At 41.9% G+C, this 21035-nt stretch overlaps 2 protein-coding genes across 2 annotated transcripts in view; one reads left to right on the top strand and one right to left on the bottom strand.

The window, feature by feature from the left end:
* The window catches only part of LOC113017823 (butyrophilin-like protein 2), a gene marked incomplete at its 5' end in the record, with an annotated part of 237182 nt that extends 231895 nt beyond the window's left edge, over positions 1 to 5287 (bottom strand). The window contains 2 exons of the mRNA XM_080299199.1: positions 4400 to 4738; positions 4948 to 5287. Coding sequence (XP_080155325.1) covers positions 4400 to 4738; positions 4948 to 5287 — 679 coding nt within the window. The remainder of the gene's footprint in view (positions 1 to 4399; positions 4739 to 4947) is intronic.
* A 5370-nt stretch (positions 5288 to 10657) lies between these two features.
* On the top strand, positions 10658 to 12691 carry LOC145425784 (nuclear factor 7, ovary-like). The gene has a single exon (XM_080299151.1). It carries the CDS (start codon positions 10903 to 10905, stop codon positions 12292 to 12294), a length of 1392 nt encoding a protein of 463 aa, XP_080155277.1. The 5' UTR covers positions 10658 to 10902; the 3' UTR covers positions 12295 to 12691.
* Positions 12692 to 21035: the final 8344 nt, after the last annotated feature.

Here is a 21035-nt window from a genome sequence, read left to right as displayed (position 1 = left end):
CAAAACAGAGCTACCTAGATCACTTAAATTACACAATTGAAAGCGTGTATTGTTTGTGTATTTATACACAAATAATATATTGTTCATTTACCTGTTACTACAACACACCAAATCCGGTCATTGGTACATCCTGGCTTGTGTAGCCACTAGGTAACAAAAGCTCAACACTGCGCCTAGCGTCCTGGAGCACCTCTGTTTGTGATTTGTACGTGTTTTGAGTTTTTATGTGCTTCTGAGTTTTAATGTGTTTTGGAGTTTTTACGTGCTTCGGGGTTTGTACGTGCTTTGTCTCTAGCAGCCACCGTAAATATACTTTGATTTATTCACTCCACATAAAATGTAATAAATATATCATATAATACAAAAACCAACTATTCACATTTCAACTTTTAACTTTAAATTTTCAGCTTTTTCTTTTTAAACAAATTTAAAGTGAAACAACACAAAACACTGCAAACCACAACACAATAAAATATAAATTAAAATATGAAAACAAAAAGATGCACATTCTCTGTCATATGGACCTGCATGAATAAACTTTCTGAATCCTTTATCATCCGCAACTGAAAATAGTTGTGGATGATTACTATACCTTTCTAATGTGATGTTGTTGTCCCTGGCTCTCTTTCTCTCTCTCTCCCTCCCGCTCTGTTCCTGTGCTACTTGAGTGTAACTACTGCCCCTCCCCCCTCTGCCCAGCGCAAAGCACAAGGCTCGCATGTGGAGTGAAGCGGAAAAAAAGTGCGAGAGAAAGGGTGAGAGAAAGAAGAAATAAAAAACCATGGCTCCCAATAATGAGCCGGCTCGCGTCGTTCACTTCAAAGACCCGGCTCTAAGAGCCGTTTCGTTCACAACCGACACATCACTATCATTGAAACATGCCTGAGACTTTTGGAAGGTCAAATCCTCGAATTTCTGAAAATGTGTTTGTTTATTATGAGGCTGGAACATCTGAACCTTTGATTCAGTGACAACAGCTCTGTCACACCAAACAAACTACACTGTTTACATAATTTACAATGTTTATATATGAAGCACTTCAAATACTAGGATAATAATACTAAAAGTGCAAACTGAAAAAGGATTCTTTTAACACCTCAGTGAGCTCAGTGTGATTGTGTCATTAACCCTGATAATTATTGAATTAATTATCTTTAATTTCCTAATACAGTTGTTACACAGGCAAACTGGGGTTTGTCAGTGTACAAAGCTCAGCTCGTATGTTCTCAACCATGAATGAATTAATTTTAACCAAAATCCAGAGGAGATGATGATGTAAGAGAACAACAATTTATCACAGCTGGTCCAGATGTGTCAGGGATCACTGATGATTTCAGCATGAGAGGTTCAAATTTATAATGTGATCAGTCTCCTCCAAAGTTTGTAGAACGATCCAGGCAGTGATTCTGGAATTTGGAAACTGCTTACAGATTAGTAACTCTGCTCAGCTGGTCTCAGGAACATTACAGCAAGAGGGCAGAAACTAGAGCTGGGCGATATAAATTTTTTCATATCACGATATGTTTTTTTCATTTCAGGCGATAACGATATATATCACGATACAAGCCAAATAACTATATTTGTAAGATTTAAATGTGCCGTTGCTCACAATTAAAATGTGAAATAATCAGCAGCTTGTTTGGATTTAAATATTTATTTCTCATAATAAGTTTAACAGGGTAGATGTACTTAAGGAACATGAGACTTTTTCAGATAAATAAAGGCAAATATTGCAAACTACACAAAAGGCAGCCGCTAAAGCGTTTAAGTTTCAAAATAGAACAAACAAAACAGACTACTAAATTGTCAATTCCACTTAGAAACAAAATATTAATTCTAAAAATAAATCTTAGTTTGTTTTACAGAAGAACAGACTGTTACGGTCGCTGACCTCTAGTGGCTCTCCCTCTGTAGAGGAGTGTCTTTTCTCCTTTTCTTGTGTTGCAGGTCTGCCTCATGAGCCACAGCTGAGGTGTGTTCGTCAGCCACGGCATATAGTCTGCCATCCTAAACTGCCACACCGCTGCCACTTCCCCCATTTTTGCCGGAGCTGTGAGCTGTTGTGTTTTGGGCAGCGGGCCTTAGTGTGTATGTGTGTGAGACCTTAAACTCTGTGGAACTTTGGTTTTCTTTCTTTCATTGTAAGCAAAGGTTGTGCGATTGTGTTATTGTGTTAATTAGTTCATTGTTGTGGAAGCAGGTAGGGGTTCTCTGCCATTTTAGTTTCAACTGTTTTCTCCTGTTTTTGGTTAGACAGGGAGCTCAGCCATTGTATCTTGTTTTGGTTAGTGAGTACTTGGTTTGATTTCTAGCTAAAGGGGGTGTTTTGTTTGTTTTGGCCTTGGAGACCCTGAAGAAAAGAGCTTCCCTGTGTTTATTTTTACTGTAGTAGTTTTGGGCAATAAATCATGTTTAATGACATCTATTCTCCAGTAGTTCATGTGTTCTCTTTCACTTTGTGTTACCCCTCACCCCAGTCAACACTTCATTTGTAAGTGGGGCGTAACACAGACAAAATTGACTAAGTTTTGTCAATATCAAATCAACTGAGAACTAAAAGGAAATTCTCAATCTCTCCTTGTTGTATAGCTTAGCTTTTCAAACAGTTTTAACAATTACTTTAGTCTGACAAAATCCCAATGACGAATTAGCGCTTCCAGTCAGAGATGAGCATGCACCGGTTTACTACTAAACTACTATGCTACTACTACTATGCTACTGTTTTTTGTCAGACTTGAAAAAGCCGAAATACCTTCACACTACGGAACTTCTATGGCTCTTCCGTTCGACAATTGGAACCATCATCTGTTTTCTCTTCGGTAACCTTCGGTCACGCTCTCGGTTGATTTTTCTCTAGTCGGCGCACTCATTTCCTCCATTACCCGGGCGGCACGGCGGCTGGCTGCTTCCCAAACAAATACACATGTGCGGCTTGGCACTTGGGCTGTACGTAACAAGTCACGTGATGTGATGCTGCGGCTGTGATTGGTTCGGCTCTGCGCTACTTAATTTAGATTGGCTGTTCTTTTTTTTTTTTTTTAAAAAGAGGACAAGAGAGATGAGGCCTATCGCAATAGTTTAACTTTTCTATCGAGAAAACGTTATTTTGCAATACATATCGTTATCGTTCTATCACCCAGCTCTAGCAGAAACACAGCTACAGTATTTTGCCTTGATTTAAACATGGCAGACTGACAACAAACACACATCAACAACCAGGAAGCAGCTTCACCTCTGATCACACACACACTCAACTCTATGGGCTCAAAATGTGGTCATAAATAGATTTGTGCGTGCGTAAAAAAGATTTGTGCGTGGACTTAGCCAAAACAAACCCCTGCAAGTTACAACTACGAATTTTGACCTTATTTTTCTTCCTGTCATCTGATTGGTCAATGTCATGTCAATCACAAATGTAACAATCCAATCAGAGAACAGATGGGTTTGGCTGTCAGAGGGGCGCTTTTTTGAACTGCAGGTCTTTGAAGGGTAATACAGTTTGAAGCTGGACGATCTCTATATAAATATCCGATAGCAGCTAGGTCCCCTAACTTTCAGCAGCTGTTGAAAGGATAAAGTTGTGGTATATCAGTGGTTAGAAATACCATTATTACTTTAGGATTAGTTTAACACAACGTCAGGGCTGACCCGGGACCATTGCTGTGAGTCACAGTGCGCAGCATAAAAGTCCTTTCACATCGGATGCAGGATGTGCTGCTAATGCTAACTGCTAACTAAAAGCAAAGGATCCAGAATTTGTTGCTGGCTGCTGGGCTCTGTGGGTTTTTGCAGCAGCTCTACCTGTACTAGATGCACCTGCTCCTTGTCTTTTCTATCTCTGACTTTATGTCCTCTACAAGAGCTTCTTTTCTTTTTGCTAGTTCTTCAAATGTTCAATAAAAACATGTATGCTAATTCATAACGAAGAAAGCTTTGTAATGAAGACTGTCATTTCCAAAGCACTGCCCCCCCCCCCACCCTGCATCTCCAGCGCTGTTGAAAAGGCTGTGGAAGTCCCTGTATTGAACACGTAGTCCTGTGACACAAAATCACCAAACTCGGACGACCACAGATTGTTTTCCTTCGTGGTGATGAAGGAAAACGCTGGGTTGGCATGTAAAAGGGCATTTATTCCCTTCAAAGACCTGCAGTTCAAAAAAAAGCGCCCCTCCGACAGCCAAACCCATCTGTTCTCTGATTGGATTGTTACATTTGTGATTGACATGACATTCACCAATCAGATGAAAGGAAGAAAAATAGGGTCAAAATTCGTAGTTGTAACTTGCAGGGGTTTTTGGGCTAAGTCCACACACAAATCTTTTTTACACATACAAATCTTTTTTACAAGTACAAAATATTTATGACCACATTTTGAGCCCAAACAACTCTACTCACTCACCTGGAGGATCAACAACAGTCAGGGAGATGGAGCTGATGAGTTTCCATGAGTTTGTTTCTGCCATGAAGCCATAACACTTGTATGTTTCAGCATCATTAATCGTCACATCCTTCAAAATCAAAGACACGTCTCCATCCTTCATCTGTCTGTCCTGCAGATCCACCCGGTCCTTAAAAGATGGATGCTGGCTGTCTGGAACAAAGTAACCATCTCGGTACAAAAGCACATATTCTTTCTTCAGGTCATCTCTGCTCCACTCTACAGCTCTGATGTCGTTGTGTGGAGCTCGACATGTCAGAGTGACGTCCTGTCCAGACTCAGCTCTGATGGTTTTCTGGACTGAAAGAGGAAACAACACAGAGCAGAGAGGTTAAAGGTCAAAGTACAATTATGATCAGAATGATTGACTTTAAATATTTTGTTTATTTCCTTTGACATTTGAGTTTTTAGTCATGTTGGATTTAATGAACCTCTGAACATCCAGCAGGTCATCCATACAACAAACACACATCAACAACCAGGAAGCAACTTCACCTCTACTCACTCACCTGGAGAAACCCTGAGGTAGATGATGCTGATGAGCTCCCATGAGTGAGTTTCTTCCATGTAGACATGACACTCATATGTTTCAGCATCATTAATCATCACATCCTTCAGAATCAAAGACGCATCTCCATCCTTCATCTGTCTGTCCTGCAGATCCACCCGGTTCTTAAAAGATGGATGCTGGTCGTCTGGATCGAAACGACCATGCTGGTACAAAAACACATTTTCTGGCAACAGGTCAGCTCTGCTCCAATACACACGTCTGATGTTTGGAGATCGACATGTCAGAGTGACGTCCTGTCCAGACTCAGCTATGATGATTTTCCGCTCTGAAAGAGGAAACAACACAGAGCAGAGAGGTTAAAGGTCAAAGTACAATTATGATCAGAATGATTGACTTTAAATATTTTGTTTATTTCCTTTGACATTTGAGTTTTTAGTCATGTTGGATTTAATGAACCTCTGAACATCCAGCAGGTCACCAGTGACCCACTGAGGGGGAATTTTAGCCTCATGCTAAACATGCAAAGTGTCAGAAACTACAAGATGTTAGCTTCCACAGAACAACAACATGTGCTGATAATAAGTGAACAGAATGTGTGAGAGAAAGCAGCCTCTCATTATAAGACACTGTGAGTCTCTGCATGCTGCCTTTATGGAGCTACAGCTGTTTGTATACACTGAACAAAAAGCTTTGTAGCTGCATCCTGACTCCTGACACTACAACACACCACACTGACACACACATTACACTTCTTTGTCTCTGTCACAGCTGGATTACAGATGTTAAGTGTCCACCCAGGTTCATGTCTCATTCACACACAAATGGCATTCTTTACTTTTAGTCTTATGACCATATGTTGTATATTTATTGTATATTTATCACCCTTAAAAACCTATGTCAGACATTGGTTTATGGACTTTGTATTTTGAAGCCTCAACATTTGCTTTATTGCTATCGCTATGTGGGTTTTTGTGAGCCTTTTGGGACCATATGAGGACGAGGGATCAGAATCTGGAGTTGTGCACACTACTGTTTCTTTTAGTGTGTATCCATAAGATTTGTACAGCAGATTCAAGTTGTGCCTTGAAAACAGGAAAGTCATCTGCATAGAGGAGAACTTTAATAGCAGGCTTGTATAAAGTGAGGCTTTGTGCTCACATTTGCTGCAAACACTCGTTTTACTTCTGTCACCCTGTTTTGATGCAGAATTCACTTGAAATCAGGGAAGAACGGGACTTTCTTTTTAAATGTGTTCTTGTGAATTGATTGTGTACCTCATACATTTGATTTGACTTTCTGTGAGACAACAGTCATCTGCTGGCCAAATAAGTTTTCCAAATACCTCCACGTGATCAAGCCTGGATTTAGAAAAGAATAGCAAAAACAATCTGCACCTCCTGCTTCAGATGCAAGTTGTGTTTCTGTGTTGAAAGACAGCGGCGGTTGGGGAGACCTCGGCTCATCCAACTGGAGAGCCTGACCAGGAGGAGTCGAACATTAACTCAGCTCTTCCAGGGCACCCTGCAGACTCGGCTGCTGGCATTGGCGAGGGAGTGCGGCCGCCACTGGGATGACGTGAATGCCAAACTGGCATCTATCACAGATCGACTGCAGGTATGCGAGTCAGACCTTCTGAGGAGGGTTTCACTTTTCTCTTTTCTCTATAATTGACTCTTTTCTTTCTCTTTAAACTTCTTGTCTCAGAGTGGGAGGGATTTGAAGCACAAAGGGAGGAGCTTGTCGTTTGGTTGGCTGATATGGATGTCCACCTGAGTGAGGTTGACCAGCTGACAGGAAACACCTGTGAAAAACTGAAACAACTGCAGGTGTGGGCTTGTTTTGATATGACATATATTTGATATGATACATACGTCAAGATATTGTCCTAAACTGGACTAACAAAGGACCATGAGTCCAACATGAAACTTACCTTACATAACACTGCAGTTCATTGATAATTTTAATCAAAAACTTGTTGTTTAAATATTTTTACTGAACATGCAAACATCTGCTGATGACAATGTCTTTATTGGTCTGTTATGAAGCTATTGCTATTTCTAATGTGTTTTTATCACTTTCTGATGTTTTGTTAATTAAACAATACATGTATTAATTGTTGTGTTATCTATAGATATAGTATTGATATATATTTATTTATAGTATAGTAAAAAATATTATTATCACTGTTTAAATGACTGATAAGTGACATGTATTAGTTGTGATGTTGTGCTGAGGGTTAAAATGCCTTTTTGTCTTTTGGTAACTACGAAATGGCAATAAACCATTAATATATGTCTATGCTGTGCTCGTATTTATTTTAGCCTACTCAACTTCAATTTATGATACATTTTATTTTGAAAGATTTGAAATGGTTCCCAACCCAGCGGTCCCCAACCTTTTTTGCGCCATGGACCGGTTTATGCTCGACAATATTTTCATGGACCGGCCTTTAAGGTGTCGCAGATAAATACAACAAAATAAAACTAGTACCGGTACTGAAAAAAAGAAGATTTATTCATAACACACGTGAAAAGACCCAGGAAAACTGAGTAAACGATAAAAACGATAAAAATGATAACAAAATAATGCTGAAAACCGATAAAAAACCCTGAAAACCATACATTTCACACCTGACGCTCAACTCTTGCGGCCCGGAACCAAACGACTCACGGACCGGTACCGGTCCGAAGCCCGGGGGTTGGGGACGGCTGCTTTAAAGAACTCAGGAGGATGGAGCCAATGAATTTGGAAACCCCCTAAATGTGATCTGATGAAGTGTGAGGTTGTGAGAAAGTCTCTGACTGCATTCATAGATGTGTCCTTTCAGCTGCTCGCTCTGATCCAACCTTTGGTCTCTAAGAAGAGGCTTCAGGGAGACGTTTGCTACGTTGGACTGTAGGACCATCAGAAATGTGTGCAGTAACAAAACAGGCAGCACTGAAAGCAGCTCTAAGTGTTTGTGTTGTTCAATGATTTGTGCACAACAACAACAATGGGACCTCTCTCATCCATCAGTCACCATGTTGACATTTTTCTGACACACTTTGAAGCTGATGGACGTTTTGTGTCTGCACCAAGTACGTTTTCAGCAGCTATGGCACCGGCAGGATTCACTTTCACAGACTCACAAGCACCAGCTTCACCCCTCCCCTCCCCCTCCAGCTGTAGGCTTTAACATTGAGTTTCCCCACACATGTTTACAGACGAGTTAGAGAGCAAGAGAAGAAGAGACGGATTCATAAATGTCTTTGTTTCTGGGCTATGTGCTGATCAGAGGTGGCCCATACTAAGGTTTCAGCAGTTGTAATGAATAAGGTTTATTGACATTATTAACATATTAGGAGAAGATTTGATAAACAAAGAAAGAAAAATACCACTGTTGATCACAGGTGGATTTACTCTATTGTGTGTTTTGTCTGGGCTTTTTTTCGTGAATGAACTGAATAAATTATGGAGGTGAAGAGGAAGCTCTCTGTACAAAAAGAACAATGACAGTTTTTACAGGATGTTGTGTTTGTTCTAAACATTTCATTTTGCTGTTTCATTGTGAAATAATTTAACTTTCATAGCAGCAGTAAATAGACGTCATTCATGACACTGAGATCTGTGAGCTCAGCAGAGTGAACTCAGATTTTCAAATTAAAATATTCATATAAAAATGAGCAAAAAACAAAACAAAACAGAGAGACTTGCTCTCAGTCCAGGATGTCCTTTATTGCGTCCATCCTTCTCTTGTCCTCCTGTGTGACCTGCAGGTGAGAAACAGGTGTGAGGTGTCAGCTGTCAGGTAGGTGATGAGTGAAGAACAGAACAGAATCCGTTTGCTCTTCAAACTGCTGTCAGACATTATCTACTGCACTCTGATCACATCACTCAGACCAGCTGCTTTTACAAAGTCTCATTGATGGGTCTGTCTAGCAGACCAGATACAGAGTAGGTGTCCGCCACTCCCCTGCACCTGTGTCAGTTTCCTAGGTAAGGGGGGCTGGGGCCCAGTTGGTCCCTGCTTCAGTTTCTGGGGCCGGCTGGTCCCTGCACCCGTATCAGCTCCTCGGGTGTGGACAGCAGCTGTCCAGTCGCTGCCAAAATCTGCACCGACCCCCGAGGTGAGGTCCGCCAGGACAACGCTAACCTCCGCACCTGTACCCACTCCTCGGGTGGGAGTGGACCAACTTCACAATCTCTTTTGCAGCCCATAGCTCAGCCATTAGCCCCGCTACCTGTAGCAGTTCAGCCTGCTGTGCAGTCGCCCTCAGTTCAGCCCATTTACAACATGATCCGAAGATCCGTTGTATATGAGCAGGAATAGTTTAAAGTTATGGCTGAACTGTCCCAGGCATCTTCTGTTGCCCAACTACAAATGGGTGGACCTCCAGGTCAACGGAAAGCCACGTGACCGTGAGAGTTCCTTATATCACAGTGCAGTGGTAGATACAAAGCCCTGTACTGCCCTATATTGCACCTTAATTTGTTTTTATATAATTGCGTGGAATGAGTCTTGAGCTGAATTTTTTAATAGGCAAAAAATATTTAATATATTTAAATAAGTTAATAAGTAAATGTTAAAATTTTTTCTTTTTTTCTTTTTTCGCTGATCCGAAAATTGATCCGAACCGTGAGATGTTTGATCCGTTGCACCACTACACACAAGTGTAATGTTTTTGACTCATCTAGCTGATTTTTGTCCACATTCAATCATGCCTCACCTCACAAAGGCCTATTCTGTGTTTTTGAGTTAATACACAAGTTCCTTAAGATTTAACTCGATATCACTGCAAAGTGTGTAATAGACAGTCCACCAGCATTCAGAAGTTGCAGGAAGCTGCAGTGACAGTAGAGAGATTTTCCTGTGTCCTGGGCCCCTTGGCTCATGCTGGACTGCCAGTTGCCTCTGTTTCTCTGGCAGGGGTGTCAAACTCAAATACACAGTGGGCCAAAATTCAAAACTGGAACAAAGTCGCAGGCTAACGTTAATATTTATTGAAATATATTTATTCCTCCAGATATAAGAATGAATCTTTTCTCAAACATGTTTTGCTGAAAAACTGAATATGGAACAAGTTCTGCTCCAATTATTTGGGTAAAGATAATAAACACTTTGATGGCCTATAAGTGAAAGTGAAAACGTGATAAACCAATAATATAATTAATAAATAATAAATAATTATATTTTTTGATAAGTGAAGTTCACTGAACTGAAAGGAAATTTTGGTTTGATGATGGTTGACATGTTTTCCAAATAGAAGTTTTTCCTCTAGTGAGGAGATGCAGGTGCAGCAGAGCATTGCTGGAAGAAATGATCCCAAGGGTGGAATCTCCTGAGAAACCTTCAGAGACCCAGCGAGAAGTAGGGACCATAGCTGACAGCCCAGGCAGGGGTTGAGGTCAAAGGTCATGCTGTTTGGGGACCTACTGGTCATCATGAGAAGATTCTGGAACCACAGCAATAACCATAAAGCTGCACTGGATGGAGAGCTGTGCCACGGGGCTTTCCAGAGGTAATCACGAGGAGATTGTGGACAACATGTGAAATGAGAGAAAAGCTCTTTATTAGTAACTTTTACAACTTCTGGCAGGTTAATGTCTGAACTTTGGAGTGAAACACACCCTTAGTTAAAAGTCAAACAGCAACATTTTCTCCTCCCCTCACGTCACTCAAATGTGACAAACCAGGAAACAGGAAGTTCTTCGTCCTCAGTAAAGAGAGACGCACAGACGATCAGACTGAGCTCAGACCAAACTAGCAGCTTCCTCTGAGTGAGTCCAGCTACAGGAGAGAAAAGTGGAAAACTCCAACACTGCTGCTTCAAGCTGCTGACGCTCCACACACTGAATGTGAGTTTGAGCAAAAACACGACTCAAAGGAAGTTTCAGTGAAGGTGGTAGAGGAGGGAGGGGAGCCAGGACTGACTGTACTTCCTGTCTGCTGTTTTCAGCTTCACTCACAGACTCAATGGCTTCCAGATCAGAGGAGGATCTCTGCTGTCCGGTCTGTCAGGAGGTCTTCAGAGATCCTGTTATTCTGTCATGTAGCCACAGCTTCTGTAAAGACTGTCTGAAGAGATGGTGGAGAGAGAGACCAACACACGAGTGTCCAGTTTGTAAGAGAAGATCTTCAAAGTCTGATCCACCTTTAAATCTGGCTTTAAAGAACCTGTGTGAGTCGTTCTTACAGGAGAGAGATCAGAGAGCTTCAGAGGCTCTCTGCAGTCTGCACTCTGAAAAACTCAGACTCTTCTGTCTGGACCATCAGCAGCCAGTGTGTCACATCTGCAGAGACTCAGAAAAACACACCAATCACAGATTCAGACCCATCGATGAAGCTGCACAACAACACAAGAAGGAACTTCAGGAAACTCTGGAGCCCTTAAAGAAGAAGTTAAAGGTTTGTGAAGAAGTTCAAGTGAAGTTTGATCAAACAGCAGAACACATTAAGGTCCAGGCCCGACACACAGAGAGGCAGATTAAGCAGCAGTTTAAGAAGCTTCAGCAGTTTCTAGCAGAGGAAGAGGAGGCCAGGCTGGCTGCACTGAGGGAGGAAGAGGAGCAGAAGAGTGGGATGATGAAGGAGAAGATGGAGGCTCTGAGCAGAGAGATAGCAGCTCTTTCAGACACAGTCAGAGCCACAGAGGAGGAGCTGAGAGCTGAAGACGTCTCATTCCTGCACAACTACAAGGCTGCAGTGGAAAGAGTCCAGCGCTGCCCCCTGCTGGATGATCCACAGCTGCCCTCAGGAGCTCTGATAGACCAGGCCAAACACCTGGGCAACCTGACCTTCAACATCTGGAACAACATGAAGGACATGGTCTCCTACACTCCTCTCATTCTGGACCCAAACACTGCTCATCCAAAACTCATCCTGTCTGAAGATCTGACCAGTGTGAGAGGAGGAGAGAGGCAGCAGCTTCCTGATAATCCAGAGAGGATTGATTATTACTGCTCTGTCCTGGGCTCTGAGGGCTTTAACTCAGGGACTCACAGCTGGGATGTTGAGGTTGGAGACAGTACATGGTGGGTACTGGGTGTGTCAGCAGAGTCTGTACAGAGGAAGGGAGTCATACTGTCTGGATTATGGACAATATTTTTCCATGAAGGTATTTACTACACACACTCACCATCAGCTGTCACTGCTCTCCCAGTCCAGAAGAAGCTCCAGAGGATCAGAGTGAATCTGGACTGGAACAGAGGAAAGCTGTCGTTCTCTGATCCTGATACTAACTCACACATACACACCTTCACACACACTTTCACTCACAGGATGTTTCCATACATTAGCACTGATGATGGTGGTAAAGTGAAGGTGTGTCCGTTGAAGGTGTCAGTGTCAGTGCAGCAGATGAGTTGAGGATGATGATGTTTCTAATGTTGTTTCCTGTCAGTGAGTTGAAGCTGTTAAACTGCAGCTGTCCTCCTGCTGCCTCGTTGTTCCAAAGCTCTTTGTTTCTCTTTTAGTTTCACTGTTTCTTTCTGTTTCTGCTGTCCACCTTTTCACATGGAAAATCATTTCACTGTTTCTCACTGAATGACTCCCCAAACTAGAATTGTGTAAATGGAGATGATTTAGTTTGCTGGGATATGGACTGACATGTGTTGAATGGGAGGAGCAGTTTGTTGTTGTCTTCTTGTCTGTTTATGACAACAATAAATATGTTGTTGAAACAATGATTCATGTTTAACTCCATATATGAAATGTTTCTGATCTTTGAATTCTGTTTGATTAAAGACTTTCTTCATGACACAAATGAGATTTCAGTGTATTACAGTTTTTCTCGATTGCTTAAACACTATAACCAGGCCTCTAAACTAAAATTTCAAAACCGTAACGCTATTGTTCAAAAAGCTCACCCATTTCCCTGAACTATAAACACTATTCCCTGCTTTGACACATAACTCAAATTTGGTGAACTGTTACTGCAAATCCCTACATTTTACAGTGCTTACACCATGTAGTCATTTAGAAAGCACTAGCATGCAATAATGTTAACTTAAGTCAGCATAGCTTGAGCTCAATTAGCACACAATTAACCAGGTGGAAACACTAGGAGTCAAAATTTAGCACACACCAATCAGAACCTGCGATGGATAGATAAAAGGGCCAAAGTCAGCTCATTCAGGTTTGAAACAATGGATCCAAAGAGATGCAAAGGAAGAGGACGTGGTGGAGAAAGAGGACGTGTTGAAGGAGGAGGACGTGGTGGAGGAAGAGGACGTGGTGAAGGAGGAGGACGTGGTGGAGGAAGAGGACATGACATGGTGAAAGAGGAGGACATGGTGGAAGAGGAGGAGGAGGTGGTCTAGGACAACAGGAAGGTGGTGGAGGAGGAGGGAGAGGTGGAGGAGGAGGAGGACGTGGTGAAGGAGGTGGAGGTGGAGAACGACGGCGACAAGGAAGGGGAAGAGCAAGGGCATGAAGACAGTCAGTCTCGTATGAAATTCGAGCCACTTTAGTTGACCATGTCCTTGTCCATGGGATGACTATGAGGGAGGCTGGGCAACGAGTACAACCAAATTTGAGTCGCTTCACTGTTGTCTCCATCATCAGAACCTTCAGGGAGGAAAACAGGTAGGTGTACTTGCAGTAAGACTGCTTTGTACAGTAACGTTTAAGTTACTGAACTTATGTGTCTTGAGTTTCAGTATGTTTCCATTATTTTCCTGTAAAATGAATGTGTGACAGTTACAGTAATGAGTGCTTCTATTTTTGTAGGACACAGAGACGACCACCTGGTGGAGGCAGGTTAAGGCTTTTGTCGGAGGAGCAAGAGAGGGAACTTGTAAACATGGTAATTGCAAATAATGTAATCCGCCTGCAAGAGATTCAAAGGAGAGTGATTGAGGATGATCATCTTTCTCGAGGCATAAATGCCATCAGCCTCTCCACAATTGACCGCATCCTCCGAAAGAATCAATTCCGGATGAAACAGGCATACCGAGTCCCTTTTCGAACGAAACTCTGACAGAGTGAAAAACCAACGTGTGGAATATGTTCAGGTATGAGTTTTGATACTGTATAAAGTATTGTGTACCATCACAGCATGGCAGTTTATGCTGCCATTTCAGCACTCTTGAACTGTGGTTCAGGGTACCGATTGACTCTACTGTGTTATGTGTTTTGCAGAGAATCTTTGAGATTGAAGGACGGCCTGTTCCCCATGAAATGATCTTTGTGGATGAGGCAGGTTTTAACCTGACCAAAAGAAGGAAAAGGGGGAGGAACATAATTGGCCATCGGGCTATTGTAAATGTCCCTGGTCAGCGTGGGGGGAATGTCACTATGTGCGCAGCCATCAGCCAACGAGGGGTACTCCACCGCCATGCCGTACTAGGACCCTATAACACTATGCTTCTCCGTGCTTTTCTTGATGGTTTAAGACAACATATGTTCCAGCTGGACTACAGGGAACCAGCACAGCCAGAGCAGCCTCACTACGTTGTTGTGTGGGATAACGTCAGCTTCCATCGCGCTGCTCTGGTTCGTGACTGGTTTACCAATAACCCAAGGTTTTCTAATATCTTTCTGCCTGCATACTCTCCCTTTCTAAACCCGATAGAGGAGTTATTTTCGGCATGGCGGTGGAAAGTGTATGACCGAGAACCTTATGTCCGTGTTCACCTCCTTCAGGCCATGGAAGAGGCCTGCCTAGACATATCAGTAGATGCATGCCAGGGGTGGATCAGGCATGCAAGAGGATTTTACCCCCGCTGCCTGGCTGGGGCCAATATAGCCTGTGATGTGGATGAGATTCTCTGGCCTGACCCAGACCAAAGACAAGATGCTGAGGTGGGATAATGTTTCTGGTGTGTGTTGTACTGTATAGTACATGAATGACAATGTGCCACTGTACATACATTGGTTGCGTCTTTTGTGTTTATCATGTGACAAGGGTTTTGAAGCGGAGAACCATAGGCAACCTAATTGTTTTGGAACTATTGTTTTGAATTAATTGTACCAGTGTGCAAAACTCTGTTGTAGTGTATGTGTTTTTGAGGGCTTGTGTTTGATGTCTGAGGGCAAAGTTTGGTTTTTCAGCAGGAGTGAATAGTTTTGGGTGTAGAGCTTCATTTTGACCTGGAAATAGGATGTTTGGGAAATTGAGTGAGATGTTATGGATTTGTGTTTACTGTTATGAGGATATGAGGCGTAGTTTCAAGAAATGTGTTTTAGCAATCAAGAAAAACTGTAATAGAATAGCTTGTAGCTCTGTGTGTCCAGCAGGGGGCAGAACACCTCCAAACTGTGCCAGCAGCTCTCACTGTGAGCTCAGACGTTTGTGGACACTCAGTTTGTTTGAACATAGTAAATAATCAGAGCTTCTCAGACTGTTTATGGGGACACCACCTGCTCGAGGGTGTACTGTGTCAGAGAGGTGGTGTATGGTGCTGGGTGTAGTCTCTCTGCTGGTTCACAGTTTTTACTGAGGAGCTGTGTTCATGTCAGGAAGGTTTCGTCTGATCACTGTGGTGCAGTTTGGTTTACTCTGTTTCTGAGTGTTTGTAGGATCAGTCTCTGCAGGTCACCTGATACCTGGCAGTGAAGTGTTTATGGATCAGCTCCGTCAGATTTAATCCAACAGAATAACATGTAAAACACTCCAGGGCTTTTACTCTGAAACTTTCTCCAGAGCTGTCTGGAGTTTTCTTACATTAAAATATTCTGGGATTACCAGACTGTCCACATCATGTGTCCTACCAAAACTTTCATCCACAAATATACCCTGACATTAAACCCAAATAGATGTGAGAGCGAGTCATTAGTATCAGTACTGTGTGTGTGTGTGTGTGTGTGTGTGTGTGTGTGTGTGTGTGTGTGTGTGTGAGAGAGAGAGAGAGAGAGAGAGAGAGAGATATTCAGGTAACTTACTGGGTTACTGCACATGCTCACACCTTTTCAGCACAACAGGTGCAGTTTGGTGTTTTACTGCCTCCTGCTGGAACAATGATGGCAGCTCTCAAGACTTTATTGGTTATTGTCATTTCGTGTTACACAGCCTGAAACGAAATACTGTTCCTCAGCAGCCTCTACAGTGCAATAACCAATATATTTTAAAAAGAATAAATACAGTTTAAAGGGAATAAGTTTAAAAAAGAGCAGCAAAAAAGGCATAAATAGCTTAAAATCTAAGTTCTAAAAAAACCTCCAGTTTTTATTAATATTTTATTATTTATTAAATTATTATAAACTAAAAATATATTTTACGTGATAAACGACTTCAGTGCTTCGTCCATGACCTCCTGAAGGTAAAGGGCCCAAAGAGCCAATCAGCAGCTCTGAAACAGGAAATATGACTCATGGAGAAGTTCACAACAGTTTCAGCTGCCAATTGTACTCATCACCATGGAGACTGTCTCCATGGTGGAGGCAGAGTAACAGTGTTGTAGATGCTGCATTTTGAAGCCTCAGTGTTTATATTTTTGTTCACAGCCATGTAGACAGAGAGGCAGAGAGAGACAGTGCTGTCACTGAGCTACATGTGTCAGAGCTCAGATGAGGCCCACACATGTGTGTTATCTGTTGTTGCTACACACAGTTAAGATATGGAACATGTGTGTAACCAACTTTCATAGGTTTTAATATCCTGATGTTGACAATTGATGCAAATACAATAAAATAATAACTACACATGTTATGTGTTAGTCTTTAATACAGCTCTCCAACACACACACAGCAAATAAATAATCAGACAGTCACTTTGATTTTTTAAAATCAAATTTATCATTATTTTACTAACAGATTTGCAAATCGTTACATAAAAATATTATTAACTGCTTTTAGAAGTAGAAATGATTTATGAGGTTTTAGATATTTAAGATAACTAGATTGCCACCTATTGAATGAATGCACATTTTAAAACATCAGAAGCTGGTGGATAATAGAAGACAACTTAAGGAAGCGTTTCCATTTTTACATGGTGAAAAGAAGATGACCACTGAAGGTGGAATGGTGAAAATGATTGTTGATAGGTTTTGTATTGTTGATTGTCATTTATGCTTAGAAACATTTACTCATATATGCTTAGAAGTGTATAATTATTTGTAGATTGAAAGAATGTCTCATCCTAAGAGGTCTGTAACGAGTTCACTCCCCTACAGAGGAGAGATCGTATCTTCCTTTGCTGATTTATGGTATAGCAAATACACGTATATCTGTTTAAGTATAAGAGCCTTTTGTTTAGATAAATCTGTTAGACTTCTAGGCGCCAGCCTTGGGGAGGCTTCACAGGGTCACATCTTGACCTCACACAGATCTCACACACACCCACATACACACACATACACACACACACACACACACACAGCCACATACACACACACATACACACACCCACATACATAGGCAAGGTACTCTTTGTGTGTATGTAGACGTCACATGTTAGTGAACTTATGCATATTCATGTAACCTCAATAAAAGGACAGTGGTACGGGAGAACGGACGAGAGCAACTGGGGTCAAGCGAAGGGACGGCGCTCTGTCCAGTCTCTCCCGTGCACGAGTACCATGAAGAAGTTTGCCTACTTCGTGTCTTGCTTTGCGGTGTAATTATATTGCCTTCAACGTTCCAGCGAATAGGTTTCTGCTACAAACCTAACATTAATTGGTCCTTCGATGCCGGATCCCTGGGATCGCATTCACCGAGGGGGGGGGAGAGGCACGCTGAAAGACTGACGTCAGCCAGGAAGTTCCTGTGGATTCGCTGTCTGTCCTTCTCCTCGATGAATGGCGATCGGCGGGATTCAGGCTGATATTACACGCTAAGCAACGCCAAGTAAGTTTAAAGAGGCCGACTCTATAACCGTGTCGTTGTGCAGTCTCCGCCATTTTGTGAGGTGTTGAGAAGTTCGCTGCTTTGTGGAGCGAAACCCAGGTTCCTTGCTACTGTGTGCAGCAAGAGGTTCCTTACCGCTTAGTGGGGTAAAATTACGTCTTCACCGCTCAGTGGGGTGTTGTCCGTGGCCGCTCAGTGGCGCTAAAATTCGCCGTCTAAGTGGGGCGATGTACAAAGCCGCTCAGTGGGGTTTTTTTGTACAGAAGCATTAAGTCGCAGAGTTGCGCAGTTCGAACTTTTTTTTGGTTCTCCGCCGCTTTGTGGGGTGTTGAGAAGTTCTGCGGGGTCCAGATTGTGCTGGACAGTAGGCCTATTTTGTGTTATTGTTATTTTCGTCCTCATTGTTGTTGTGTGTGCGGAGCAGACCGCGTGGTGTGTGACGTCAGCAGCTGTTGTTGTTATTATGGGTTTCTAAGCAACCAAGAGTGAGTTGGAGGGAGAAAGACGTTTGTGCTGGACTTTGCTCCTGGCAGCACAAAGTATTTATGTAAAAAAGAGAGAGAGCGAAGGCTCCACAGCTGCGTGGGTGCACGTGAATGCGGTCGCGCGGGTTTCACGCGGACCTGAGCCGTGCGGTTAATCGCAGGCTTCTGAATGGAAGAGATTCAAATGTTAGAAGTTTTCAGAAAACACACCAGCCTTGAGGAGTGTGTGGAGAAGGCCAGCCCACATCAGCAGCTGTGCTCTGGTGGGTGGCTTTCCCCCCACCCCTTCCTGACACAAAATGTTAACAGCCTGTGAGCCAGACCATAGACGTAATTGAGGTGGATAGTTGTTAAAAGTAATCTACATTAAGCTTGTGGTTGCTCAAATTCAGTACAATGACATGTGAGGTGAAGTGATATAGGCAAATATTTAAACTAATGAAGTGCATAGAGGCACTTGACCTGTGTGAAAGACTGTCATCTTATTATGAGCCATTGTTGAGATATAGAGCACATCTGTGAAAACAACTAATATGCTGAACCCTGTATGAAACATCTAAAAATACAAGATGGAGAAGCTGTGTTGAATATGAAAGTGTAAGACTTTGCCACTGTGGGCAGAGCATGCAACCACTGTGTGATGTTGTGTTGCAGTTTTTTTTCTGAGCTGATGAGCAAGCTACACATTATCAGATCGAGAGCTGTCTGAGGACTACTCAAAGAGAGGGAAACAGAGTTATGATAACTATGATAACTGGCGTTTCCATGAGCAGTTTTCCTGCATTTTGACTCGTGTGTGTGTGTGTAGCATCAGCATCATGTTTTTGTTTATTTGTTTTGTTGGGTTGTGATCATATTTATGGATCACCATGGCACATATCTCCAGCCATATGATTTATTTACAATTACATTGTAGACGAAGAAAAATAATCATAGGAAAAAGGTTTTGTGTTGATCAGCCGAAAAACAACTACAATGTCATTTTCTGCTTTTAAGAAAGGATTGTTCACACAAACACAGAGAGAGAGAGATGTGTGTTGATTAAGCAGTGATGAGAATAATGAACATGTCTTAGTTTGTCACTTTCAGGTGAAAAGCAGACCTGTATCAATTTTCCACATGCAGCGGTCGAACGGAAGAAATTTATAGTTTAACATCATTGGAAACATGCAGGCCAAGTTCTGGCTAACTTATTTACAGTGCAATGTGTATGTGTCTCTCAACCTCACAAGCAAGTGCTCACTCCTCCCTGAAGAATGCAGCTCCAAAGCAGTAACATGGCAGATAAAGAGACAGCATCAAGTCCTGAGCAAAAAGTCTCAGCGAGCAGCAGCAATGTGGACAAACAGCACCAGAGAAGAAGAACAAACCCATCATCCTGACTGATCGGATGATTGGCACTGTGTTTACAACAAGCTGCAACTTCACTATGCATGTGAAGAAAACTTTTGAGGAGAACTGAGGAGACTGTTGGAGTTTGACATTTGCCACCTGTGGAGTAAAATGGCAAGAAGAGACAGTGGAACACAGGACAAAGCTGAAGGAGAACTGCCGGCTGTGGACTGTTGCAAGTGGGAGAGGACAACAGAGTGAGATGACAACAGAGTGAGAGTAAGTGGAAACACAGAGGAATGCTGTTATTAAATGTGGGAAATCAAAATTTGGGTTAGCAAATCTGGGGAAAAGAAAACTGACTGCTTAAGTTGGAAAATTGTGAAGGAGTCTGAAACAAATAGAAACATACAAAATCACACAAACAAGCAGAACATGAATTAACCCTACTAACAATTCCAAACACAAAATGACTCATGAAGACTCATAGCACATTAGTTAAGAAATGATCAAATAATAGCAGAGAAATGTGTAGGAAAGGCAGCTTTAAGAACATGCTCTGCTGGATATGCAGCTCCACAAACATGCATTAGACCTGCCTAATAACACAAACACACATGCAATGAAAATTAGCTTGTTATCTTTCATCAGTGTTAAAATAGTGTCAATTTAGCAGACACTTGTTATCAAATACTGAATTTATCCAAAAGAAAATTTTTTGACTCTCTAGGTTGCAGGATAACAATTTAACTTTTGTGAAAAAAAGAAAAAGAAAAAAAAAAGATCCTGGTTTGACTAACCAGCGATCAGACAATAAATTTAGTGTTAAAATGGTAAATTGGGAGAAGCTTCCTGCCTGATTGATGCAGCAAGTGATTTACTGTATGAGGGAAATTGTCTTTTGTGATAATATTTTGAACATGCTTTCCTGTTGTCCTGTCAACTTAGTGGGTTAATAGTTGATATGCAAATTAGTTGATCGGTTTTAGATTAATGAAAGGTGACTGAATTCTAGCACGAGTGAATGAGATGTGTTTGAGTGGAAACTCTAAAACACTGAGTTTCCTGCTTTGATGTGCGAGTGAATTCTGTATTTAGATACACAACTCTGAATACGTCAGAACAAACGTCTTTTGTGAAGTGCATGACAGCATGTCACATGTTTTATGATGAAGGAAAAAAGGAAAATTGAATAAAATAGATCTGTGGCCTAAATGAGTGAAGAGCACAGACCTGGTGATTAAACTCATAGCTAATATGACATTAGGGTTAGACTGTTGTGTGTTGTGCAGCTGATGGTTGGTTTGGAGTGAATCTAGCTGATGATGTTTTCTTCTGTTGTGAAGTCGAGCCTGCCGATTAGTATGATGGTATGATGAACCATGCTAATGGTATGATTTACCTGAGATGAGGAGTTTGTGTCATGACTTAACAAGGCCTTTTTATTTTGATACTTTTACAGTGCACTGAGAGTTTTGTTTGATAATCTCTGTTATTTTTCATTTT

This window comes from Astatotilapia calliptera, chromosome 3 (genome assembly GCF_964374335.1).
Source record: "Astatotilapia calliptera chromosome 3, fAstCal68.1, whole genome shotgun sequence".
Classification (NCBI taxonomy): Eukaryota; Metazoa; Chordata; class Actinopteri; order Cichliformes; family Cichlidae; genus Astatotilapia; species Astatotilapia calliptera.
Note: the sequence above shows the minus strand (reverse complement) of the source record. Positions and strands in the feature narration are given on the sequence as shown.